Here is a 12,430-nt window from a genome sequence, read left to right on the forward strand (position 1 = left end):
GTTTGTTTGTTTGTTTGCACCCGCCCTGACAACACACACTCATACAGAGAGAGAAATATGTTTTTGTTGCATTCATATTGAAGTTCCATCGACTCATCAAAGAATTCGACCTCTCCTCTTTGGTCTTCCATCCTAGACATAATAAACAAACATGCGGAGTTTCCAACACACCAAAGTAGAGGCATTCATTAGCCACTGCTACTGGGAACCTGCCCTGTGCTGTGACCTTTACATTCTGAGCTGACAGCAAACGTCAACTCGTAATGGTTAAAGTGACACAAGTCTGCTTTAAGAGTTCACTGGAAAACTTCCCTGTCACTGCTATTAAAAAGCCAAAGGAATGGTTGGAGGCGGCAGGCGGAGGGAGACGGTAGCGGCAGGTGAGAAACAGATCAAACCTTCGAAAACAAGTCAGTGGAAATGAAAGACTGAGGGGTGAGGGAGAGAGAGGTGTGAGGCACATGCATGCAGCCAGGGGGATATTAGGCGGTGAGAGAGGAGAAAAAAGAAAGTAGATAGAACAGGATAGTAGAGCGAGGTCAGGGAAACAAAAGCAGCTCACTTTTCACGTCTGGTTCTTTGCCACAAAGAGCACAACATCAGTGAGTCGAGCGGAAAGATGGCGGCTCTGTGAGAAAGAGTGTGTTTATACAAGAGGGGAATGGAGGTGGGGAGAGGAAGACAGGTGTGGAGTGTTTGTTTGGGAGAGCTCCTGCCACACCTGCTGCGACACTCCTCGGACTCCTCACACACATAAATATGAACATGTATACACACACACACACACACACACACATACAATCACTTTTCATTTTCGGCCATGTTTTAAGATCTTTATCGTGAGACAGGGTTTTCGTCGTTTAAGGAAATTAAAGCTGTATTTGGAATTCCAACAAATAATGTTTTGATAATACATTTAGCTGCAAAGCTTTATTATGTCAAAGCAATTGTAACATCCTAAAAAACTCCAGAAGATATCACTCTGGACTCTGGATGGATGGATTGTCTAGCATGGACAGATATAAGGTGTCTGAAAGAAATAGCAGGGCGCAAAGTGCACAGCCTGTTCCAAAACAGAAGAGAAAAGAATGAAAAACAAGCAAAGGGGGAGAGGTTAGGAGAGTGCCAGTAAGAAAGGATGAGAGAAGGAAGGGGGGGGGGGGTCTAGGAATTTAAGTCGCAAAGTTATTTTTAAACCAAGAACAGGAACTCTACTGTTGACTTCCCAAACACTGAAACATAGATCAGTATAGAGCTGGGAAAAGGATGACAGGGAGGGTATGCACACACACACACACACACACACACACACACACACACACACACACACACACACACACAGCAAAACTCATACAGCTGTCAGGTGTGTCGTCCCATACACGTGTCCACCTCCACACACATTCCTGTTAACATTTGCTCTATTTCATGCTCACATAAATACAATGCATAGCTCTGTGTTTTGAGATATTCATGCCCTCAAACCTTCAACGACAGAAGAGAAAGGCATTCATTTGAACGTATATTTATACGATTCATGTATTCCCATATATATATACATATATATATATATATGTATATATATATATATATATATGTATATATATTGCATTTGGCCTAATTGACTATAATCAAGACATGGTGTACATGTGAACAGACAGTCAGAATATCCCAATTACAGGCCAGTGGTAAGCGTAGACAGAAAGAGAGGAGTCACAACATTTAAAAAAAGATGACCAGAAAAAGGACATGTGAGGAGACTAAAAAAAAACCCGGTGGATTCAGTTTCACACTAATTGAAATAAATACAAGGTCATCAACTGTAATCATCCTCTTGGCGCAATCTGCTCAACAACAGGCTTTATACTGTGTGCTTTTCCAATACCAGGCTGTTATTATCAAATAAAGACGTCTGGGTTTATGGAGAGTGAGCTGGGACAAAACTCACACACACACACACAAAAGCGACGGGGAAGGGGAGGAACACACACCCTGCCATTCATGCGTGCTTTGTCAGGGGCTGTTATGAAACCTCAGCTTCATCAATGGCTGTTGTATTCCTGACCGCAGGCCTGTGCAGCCGGGATGGGAGTGGGAATAAACAGCCGCAAGAGGAGAGCGATCAGGTGCAGCAGTTGCAGCGATGACAAGAAGTCGTTATCTGCGAGGAGACGTGCAGTGCAGTCTGCTCTGCGTCACAGAGTATCACTTCTTCTTGACCTTTGGCCCCGGGTCAGCGCCTTCTCTGATGAGCGAGGTCAGCCTTAGCACGCACTGCGGGCCCTGGCGCTCCTGATGGGGTCAAAGGAAACTGGGTCACCTGTACCTGTTCGTCAGTGGATATGTAGCTTACTGATGCTGTCCACCCCACCAACCACCCAAGGCAAGGTCACGCCCTCCCCCCTGGACACCCCCCCCCCTCCTTCTGCGTCTTCGCCCTCCCCTCACCTCCAAGGTGTCACAGAGAGCACCCTTGTTCTAGCCCTCTCCTCCTTTCCACCGGGACCCCTCAAAAATCCCAGATATCCCTGCAATTTCCGGTGCAATGTTTATTTGGCGGAAAGAGGGCTGGGGGGCGAGCTGCCTTGAAAAAAGAGCCTCACTCACAAACAGTTTGGGCTGCGTTTGAGGGTAAACATGTGCAGGAGGGGTATGCGAGGCGAGCGGTAAGAAGGACTGAGGCTCGTGTGTTCTGGTCCTGACACACAGATCCCACCTCAGCAGGGACACAGAGCACCGCTCTGTTCAGGCCCCAACGGCCACAGTCTAATAAACATCCCCCCACCAGCTACCTCCTAACGGTTCCACAGACAGCCTCCTCTGCTGGAGAAATGAGGGCACAACACAGAAAAACAGGGTGTCTATGTGTGTGATTTTAAATCTAAATGTAATTTCTATTCTATTCAAATGTGTTGAGCTACTCCACAGTCTTTCCACTTTCCCCCTGGCAACAGCAGAAGGGCTCCCTGGGGTACCCTTGGCTGGGAGTCTAATTTCCCCCCCGGGGATCAATAAAATATTTCTGATTCTGATCTGAATCACTGCTCTAGAGTAAAAAACATGACATAACAATCAAAACAGATGCAACAGCTCCACCAACTACTCAACGAACCCATAACATCTTCACTGAGGTCAGTTTGTTGCAGAGATGTTTTGCCGGATTACATCAGACTGCACAGGTGTTCATGTTATTGTGTCCACTTCTTGATTAGTCTAATTAAATGCAAGTACAGGGGAACGATCAAGATGGCATGAAGTTAAGGTTTAGAATAACCTGCACAGATTCTTTAGTGTATCCATAATGTTTTTAATACGTTTAAAGAAATCATTCAAGAGCCAGTGAGAACACAAGACATGAATCCAAAACAGGAGACAACCAGAGCCTCGAGACCTGAGGAAGTCAGCGGTCTCCCTTCTTTGGCTGCCCGACAGCCTCTCACTTCCTCCTCGACGAGAGCGGCTGCAGCAGCGGTACGGGTAGGGAATGGACGGGGGCGTCTGGGTGGGTGCAGGGTGAGGGCGGGGGGGAGTTTTCAGGCAGCAGGAGGGACACATGTAGGAGGGAGTCCGACTGGCAGATGGGAGGTAGGAAATGGGGGCGTCTGTCTCTCCTGTGGCTACCCGCTGTGTCTTGCTCTCGGTGACCCGTCGCCCCCCTGCGTCTGGACACAAAGAGCCGCTGCTGGTTGTTTGCAGTGACGGAGTCCTTCTCACTACTGTCTGCAATGCCCAGACTTTGTAACCACTCACAGAGCCTGGCCTCTTCCTCTTTCTCTGTGAGTGATGGCACTGCATATTTCTGTGTCCCTGCACAGTCCACCTTATAGCTCCTCTTCCTCCTCTTTTGCTGCTGCTTGATGCTATCCTTGATCGCAGGATCCTCTGATGTCTGGAGTGGAGTCACCAATCTGCCCTGTCTGCCTCTGTTTCTGCCATTGGCCCCTGCAGATGGACAGAGGTGAGAAAACAGCTGTCTGTCCTGTCTTTGTGCCCGAGGGCTCGCTGACACTATAGACCATGTGTCCGCAAAAACCCCTGACCTAAACACAGCTCTCCTGTGTAGATCTGAGTCCACATCAGGCTGAAGTGCGTTCAACACCATGCTGGACTGAACATCCTCTGAGAGCACATCATTGCACCCCAGTGGACACATAATTGCACGAGCCTGGTTGCCAGTCTGTATGTCCGTAAAGGTGTGTGTATCTGAGGCTTCAGTGGGGCGTGTGTTTGCAGGCAGCACAGCTCTGGACCTGCAGAATATGGAGCGGAGTCGCCGGTGTGGGGGCAGGCTGGCAGAGAGCCCAGGCGGCCCGATGCTGCGAAACAGCGGAGGAGGGCGAAGACTGGAAGAGGCCCTTGAAATCCCAGCTTTCCTCTCAATGCTTTTATGCATCCTGTTGAAAAGTGTTCAGACACATCCAAACCGGTCCAACGTGAGGGTGATCAAAAAGACCCTGCACTGAATTTATCAAAGCAACGGCTTCACCTAAAAGTGTCCAAATGGAGCCAGTTTGGTTTTAAAGGAGGTAGAAGAAGGTGAGCAGAGGTGTGATACCAGAGTAAAACATGTATCAGCCATGCAACACAGAGGGAATCGGAGTCTTCATCCGCACAGAGGACGCTTGTGATTCTCGTGATCCTCTTCGTAGAAATTACTCAAAGAGCCGCGGCTTTTCCTCCGTCCTCCCATGCTCATCATCGGGTCCTGGACATGGTTTACCACGATGACTCCATGCTTTAGTAATCCTCTCTCATCTGATGGTTCATCTGTGGTCCTCTCTGTCCAGTGTGCTGTTCAGTCTTTTTCAGTCTGACTTTTTCCACTGACACCCATCTCTATTCCAAACAGCACACCCACCTTCCCTCTCTTTCATCCTGTTGCCCTCTTGGACATGAAAGGCGCAGTCCATTGACTATTCCACCTCAATAAATTATGAATTAATCGTTCGGGGATGTTATTCCTTTACTGAAAAGGACTGGATCCACACACAACTCATTACTTATATATTGTTTATATTCATAACAACAAAAATGCAGGATCCAAGTGTTGTTTAAGCCAATCTTAGCATAAAGCTAAGCTCTCGTCAAGAAATAGTCACAGCACGTAACTCCCCATGAAACCACAACGTGATTGTTTTTACAATTCTGTTTGTGCACAGATTACACAATAACATGTTTATCACTAAGGTTTAGAGTTGTTGGTATTATATGAAGCTGCTGCCAGCAAGTTAGCTTAGCTTAGCGTAAAGACTGAAAACAAGGGGAAACAGCTAGCATGCACTGTCTGAAGGTAACAAAATCCACCAACACTTCTGCAGCTCACTAATTAACATGTTAAATCTTTTGTGTTAAATCCACATTCTTATTTCATTTGAGGGGATTACACAATCAAAATATAACATGTTATTTTGTGAGTTGTTGTTTATTGTGTTGCGTTATATGATATTTATATACACTTATAGTATATATATATATATATATATATATATATATATATATATAGTATTTTAGTCCAGGACAAGACAACTCTGGGAGGTCTTGAGAAAGTAAGAGAACAAAGTTCTGCGCCACGACTTTGAATTCATTCTTTGAACTTCTCTCTAATCGCTGCTTTTTTGTGAAATATCGGAGATCTTTTTTTTTCATGATGAGGTTTCTGCAGTAAATACAGCTGAAAACCAGTGTTCATCTTACAGCCAAGGCCATTGTAGAAGATGATCGATTTTATGTCCTGTCACAGTGTAACTGTCATGGACAGTAAAGGATACTAACACTACAGTCTTTTAAACTTTATTGAGAGTCATTGTACAATATCAAAATTAAAATATGGTGCAAAAAGCTATGGATTATTTATTATTAATAATAATAATAATAATAATAATAAACTCAATAGAACTCAGCATAGCTCTTCTAATTGTAAACTAACCTCAAACTAACTATTTCCAAAACTGAGCAGACCGGACGGCAAAACCACAGACAAACATCTCTCCCTGTACAAAACCCGACAGCAGCTCTGTGGAAGACCAGTCTCAGCTGGCACTTGTGACCTGTGGGTGGCTCTCAAGGATGGTCAGGCTCATATTAGTAGCCAGTAGTTAAAAATACTTACAGTACAAGTTCTCTTTAAGTTCCTTCCTAACGCCAGATTGTTGCCCACTTGTTAATCTTCTTCTCTTGTTCCCACATATATGTATCAGTATGTAGGCTGCTGTACGCTGTAAGTACAAATAATTGCACTGTAAACTGGGAACAATTACACTGTATGTAAACTAAACTAAACTAAACGTATTGTATTCTAAAAGCTTTTCACATGTTTTTTAATGTAAAATTAAAATAAAATCTGTAAAGTGACTGGTAACTCTCTGTCAGATAAATGTAGTGGTACACACAACAATATTTTACTCTGAATTGTAGTGGAGTAGAAGTATAAAGTAAATGGAAATTCTGAAGTACAAGTACCTCATAACTATACTTGCACAGTACTTGAGTAAATGTACTTTCCACTTTTCACCACTGACAATAGGTACAACAGAAACAACATGTCTGACTTGTTTTCGTGGCTGAATTCCCCTCTTTTAGTAAAAGAGCCGCCCTGTGCTTCCCAGCCTGGCCAGGCGATGGCGCTACTCACAGTCCGGCCACCATGAGAGGCGATAAAAAGCTTCTCGGTCCGTTTTTAATCTACGGCACCAAAGCGGAAGCACTTCTTTGGTCCGCAAGGCCAAGATCAGCGCCAGCTAAGCAGCAAGGTAAACAGTGGAAATGCTCGCTATTGTTTTAATTCATGTAGGCAATGTGTTGCCAAACTGTCCGGTTTGAGTGTCGGTGTGTTTCACAACGAGAGGAGGCGACGGTGGGTAAGGTTAGGAGGAGGAGGAGGAGGACGAGTAGGAGGACGAAGAGGGCAAAGTCATACGTAACGTAGGTTAATGGAGGAAACGGGTCGCCGGTAGACACGCAGCAAACACAAGAAGCCGTGAAAATACCTCCGACCAAGTGGGTGGGGAACGGAGTAACGTGGCTGTTGTTAAGAAAGAAACCATAAAGAAAACGTTGAATGTTTGAATCGCGGTTGTGTCTTCTTCTGCACCGTTTGAGTGTGTGATAACAGCAGGGCAACATGGCTGTGTTAAGAGGGCATCTGTTAATGATGGCAACCTCATGTAACTCAACTTCTAAAGACTGACAGTAGACGGGTTTACCGGCCTAACTTATCATGTGGCTAAATACTAGCTAATAGTTGTGTTTGATGGAGTAAATCACCATTACAAGGCTGACTATGTAAGTGACGAATGCAGCCTCTGCAACAGATGCTAACGGATCATGTTTATGGTGGTTTTTATTGTTTCTTCTGTCAAAATGGTGCAGAAACGATGACAACATCCAAACAGTGATAACGTCTCATCAAGGGCTGCTACTAAACGTAACTCGGTGGAGTTGAAACAATCAGTCGATTCATCTAGAAGTATATGAATCTGTTTGATAATCAGGAAATCTGGAAAACTGTGATTGATGATATTTTATACACCAAATTGTAAATACATGATAATAATCAACATGTTTATCAATTGGTATCAATTTAATGATCAGTATTTGCAGCCCTAATATCAATTAATTCTGCAGATTATCAAATGTTTTGTTTGGACTATAAAAGGTAATAATGGACTCTCTGTCACAATTCCCAAACTGACTTATTCAGATGTCTTGTTTTGTCTGACTAATATCCCAAAGATATGCATTTGATCATAGGAAGCTTTGATATCACATCAAACCTGCAATTATTCACATCTGACCAGCTTAAACCAGGGAATTTCTGGCATTTGTGCTTAAAAAGTAACTTAACTGATGAATTGATTACAGATTAATTCTCTGTCGAATGACTATCGACTATCGATCTAATCCTAGTCCTGGCAAATAACTGGTGCCGACTTGTAACGCTGCATGATATACACGTTCGGTTTAAAGTGGATTCAAACTATGGCTATCATGACATTATATTCATGACAGAATCTAGTCATCCCTTGTTTGTGCTTCAGCTTAACACATGTAAATGATACAAACATGCTGTCCTCTCTTGTGGTACATTGAAGGCATTGTGCAGTCAAACTGGCCTGATATCACAATGAAGTCTATTAATCAACATTCTTCTTCTGTTCTTTTTTTTTTTTTTCTCTCGCACAGATGGCTCACAGGCTGCTAGTGCGTAGAATCTGGACGGTCTCGGCGAAAGATATCCGCTGCCTCCCAGCATCCACTGCCACCACCCCCGCCTCTTGTTTTTCCACCTCCCTGCAGTCCGCCACAACCCGAGTCTCCTTCCTCTCTCCGTCACACGCTCGGCCTCGCTCCCTTCCTCACACCTTCCGCCGCGAAGTCTCCTTCAATGTTCAGGACCACGAGGACTTCACAGACAGGGTCATCAACAGCGAACTGCCCGTGCTAGTTGACTTCCATGCACAGTGAGTACCCTGGGGGGATGGTTGTAGATGACTGTATGAAGGTATAGGCTAATTAAAGTGGTCAAATGTATTGTGGGGTTAGATAACACTGACATAACACAATTTTTGTTGAGTTAGGTCTGACAGCTGTTTTTAACTAATCTTTGGGTGCGGAATCCAAAACTGATCTCAGTTTTTCTCTATCACGTCAAGTGTTTGAACTATAGGATCCCCGTTTTCTTAAAAAATATGAAAAATACTGTACTTAACAGATATGTGTGTGATAGTACTGACCTATTGGGAGCTGCACACACCTCTCACCGCACTGTCTCAATTGCGACTGCACAAACAAGTTGCCACGTAGCTGTAGATGAGTCCAATCGTAATCAGCTGGCAAGTCTTACTACAGCTAATCAGTGGAATTTTGCTTATCTGGAGGGTAAGCTGTGGAGAAAAAACTTGACGTGCTAGAAAAAAACTGACTGCAATTTTGGAATCAGCGTGCCAATTTTAGTTTTAATCAGCATAAAAATCTAACTCAACAGAATTTTTTTTTTCAAATTGTTCCCCAGTGTAATTTTTGTGTTTGTAAAATGTATTTGAAATTACAATTACAGGAATTAAGAAAAACAAGCAACTCTTATAGGCTTTTCACACTGCACTTAGCCCCAGACTAAGAAAGCTTTCACCTCGGCACAATCCTGGCACATTACAAAAGTGGGCTTTAGCTCGGGGATTGCTGGCCCTCCTCCAGAGAAGGGTTATCCCCTGAAAATCGACTAAACGCAGCAGGTGCCAGTGTGAAACTGGGTTAAGTTAGGCCCAAGGATAGCCTACAGATTTCCTGTTGATAGAATAACTGGGTAATTGACAAACTAATTGCAGCGCTACAGTCCTGTAGATGGGCTAAAATGGTGTAGAATTAGGTAGGACTACTAATGAAGCAAATAACCGCAACATAAAAACCTCTGTCTTTAGATTTTACAGATGACACTGATTTTGCCTTTTACAAAAGCTAATAAATGCTACGTTTAAAATCATTCTTTCAGCTAGTTTGAGCATTTGTTTTCTGTCATGGTTCTTTTTCTAATCCTGGTAGAGTTTCCATGCTGGTCTTTAGCCAGGCTGTGTTCACAAGGTGATTGTGCTGTAATGAAACCTAAATTAAACCTGGTATGCTAGAAAACCAGCAATACTCTGCTGACCAGGATTGAAGGCCGCTGTGTTGGAGCAGTTTAATCCAGGAGATCATTAAAGGCACTGACATTGGAAAAGACCTTGTTTTACAGCTGCCCTGTCTCTTTAAATGGCTATAGGTGTTACATACACTGTGTGTGTGTGTTGCTGTTAAAAATAAATACACGTGCACACAACTGACTGTGGGGGTTCCACTTTCAAGTCATGTGAGGTTACACAACAGCTACTGAAAGACAGCCACTGGATGTACTGAGTCCTACAGAGGGGCCTTCATTATTTAACACAAATTCAGTTGTTCCATGTTTTACAGGTCCTCTTCTGAAATGTTTCGTTTTTGACTTTTTCAATGAGAAGCTGTTACCTGAGGTTCAGTATTCAGTTATGTCATAATGGAAGCAAACAGCCTCTGGCATAAAGTCTTCTTAATCATTTTATTCTTTAAGCTATAGGCCTTTTTCACAGCCGACACAGCAGGAGAGAGGAATTGTATTTACCAAACGTTACATCCTCACACACTCCAGCGTTATTTTTGTTTTTATGAATCCATGATTCACATGATTGGATTATTATACTTTTATTAAAGTACTCAATTCTCCTGTCTTTCTGTGAATTAACCCTTTGACGTTGGTTCTGTTTGTGTGTTTTTAGGTGGTGCGGTCCCTGTAAGATCCTTGGACCAAGGCTGGAGAAGGCTGTTGCAAAACAGAAAGGCCGTGTTGCCATGGCAAAGGTCGACATAGACGATCACACAGACCTGGCTATCGAATACGGGGTGAGACTTGCAGTGTTTTTGTGGCATTACTGCCAGTTTTTAATTTGCCATCCAAACTTTGAGTTTTGTAGTTTGGCGAGAATACCCATTGTTATCTGCCGTGAATGAAACTTTGCTAAAGGACATCATTGCAGTCACTGTACTTGATGTATCACATGCTGTTGAGTGATAATATTATCAGTGTTGTCTTAAAACCCGAAACTTGGTCTGCCTCCAGGTGTCTGCCGTTCCGACAGTAATCGCCATAAGGGGAGGTGACGTCGTCGACCATTTTGTGGGGATCAAAGATGATGATGCGCTGGACTCATTTGTCAGCAAGATCATTGGACAATAAACCGGCTGTCCCCCGCCCTGCCACTCACCACCGCTACGGTGCTGTTTTGTATGATTCTGGCACGGTCTGCAGCCCTTAGGCGTCATTTTGAGCCTGTTTAGCAACAAAACTATGCCACAATCCCAGCTGGCAAACTGTCAAATGCTCACACCCATCCCAAGACACACCGCTTCAGCTTTGCATTATTGCTTCCGTCTCTCTCGTCTCCCTCTGTTGCTTTTGTCTAGTGATGGGTGTGTGCCTCCGTCAAGCTTTTTAGTTCTTGCCCTGCTACATTTTGCAGCAGTTCAGTTTCTCTTTGATAATGTGGCGGCTCTGTTGTCTCTATTCTTACTACTAGAGCAGCCGGACTGGTGTGTTACAGTTTGCTGTAAACGTCTGTAGAATGGGAAAACACACAGCTGTACTGCACTTATACTGTATAACATGAGGGATGAACACTTCTAGTTTTAGTGGTGGAGAGGAGTTAACTTAAAACCTGACAATACTGAATGAGGTTTGTGACAGTGTTACCTGTAGTTCCTGCTTTTGTCCACACGAGGGAGGCGTTTCTCTAACATCACGACGCCTCACATGGTCATTTTACACCATTATGCCTAATAATATGAGAAAGGAAGACGTGTTTGTGTGTGTGTGTGTTTCTGTGTGTGTATGTGTGTCTCTGGGTCCTGACTGTGAAACTTACGTCAAGCAGGAATTGCAAATATGAGTTTGATTTAGTTTATTACCGAAATGAACTCTATGTACCGGAAACATGACCAAGTGAAGTAATAAAGGAGTCAAAAGATGTATTTGAATTGTGTTTTTGTGTGTAGTTGGAAAAAAGACCAGGTTTATTGTCTCCAACAACACTGATGCAATAGGTTATGCACTTTGCCTGTGTTGGTTGTTTTGCAGAAATGTGATGTTGGTTGTTGAGTTTAAGGGAAACGGATGAGAGACAGTGTTAGAATGATGAACTTGAAGTAGCTCTCAATTAGTCCCTGTTTTACTATGTGTATAGTGTTCTCCGCCTTCTGTCTGAACATGTAGGTGTTGCTCACGCTGTCACAACCCTGTCATCAGTGCAACTGGAACGCCTACACACCACCCTCCACTTACTGCCCTTTTAAATTACCTCTTCTGTTACCCCCCCCCCCACACACACACACACACACACACACACACACCCCAAATCAACAGCGTCTGCCTTCTTCCTCTCTAATCTTGACTTCATAATGTCTTGCTTTTCACACCTGACCAAAACATCCTCCACCACCAAACCACCTTCCTCTCCTCCATCAGCGTCGGCTGTCAACAAGCACTGTGGTCAGACAGACTCTGACCCTCCAGCACACAGGTGGCGTCCCCAAGTCATTTTTCAGTTTCACCTGTCTGCCTCTCGCCTGTCCAAAGGTGTCTGTTTCCAGCCTTTGAACACAGTGTGGGGCCTCAGACCCCCCCCCTGTGCCAGACTTCTGGCTTTTGGCGCTGTCTGATTATTTGGAAGTTGCTGTGGTTGCCATGGTTCCCAACTGGTTATCACTGGGCATCATGAATAATCAACATTGTAGGGCAAGGCAAGTTTACTTGTGCAGCAACTTTCAACAACAAGGACATTTAAAGTGTTTACATAAGACAAAATAAGTAATATACTTCTCTAGTGTTTCGCCTGTTTTACTGCGAAGTGCTGCTACACACACCTTCCATGCA

General features: G+C 43.9%; 1 protein-coding gene across 1 annotated transcript; it reads left to right on the plus strand.

The window, feature by feature from the left end:
- Positions 1 to 6,693: 6,693 nt before the first annotated feature.
- Positions 6,694 to 11,529, plus strand: txn2 (thioredoxin 2). Its single transcript, XM_070923368.1, has 4 exons — positions 6,694 to 6,746; positions 8,179 to 8,456; positions 10,281 to 10,404; positions 10,622 to 11,529. Exons 2-4 carry the CDS (start codon positions 8,179 to 8,181, stop codon positions 10,736 to 10,738), a joined length of 519 nt encoding a protein of 172 aa, XP_070779469.1. The 5' UTR covers positions 6,694 to 6,746; the 3' UTR covers positions 10,739 to 11,529.
- The last annotated feature ends 901 nt before the right edge of the window (positions 11,530 to 12,430 follow it).

The sequence above is a fragment of the Enoplosus armatus genome, chromosome 17 (assembly GCF_043641665.1).
Source record: "Enoplosus armatus isolate fEnoArm2 chromosome 17, fEnoArm2.hap1, whole genome shotgun sequence".
Lineage (NCBI taxonomy): Eukaryota > Metazoa > Chordata > Actinopteri > Centrarchiformes > Enoplosidae > Enoplosus > Enoplosus armatus.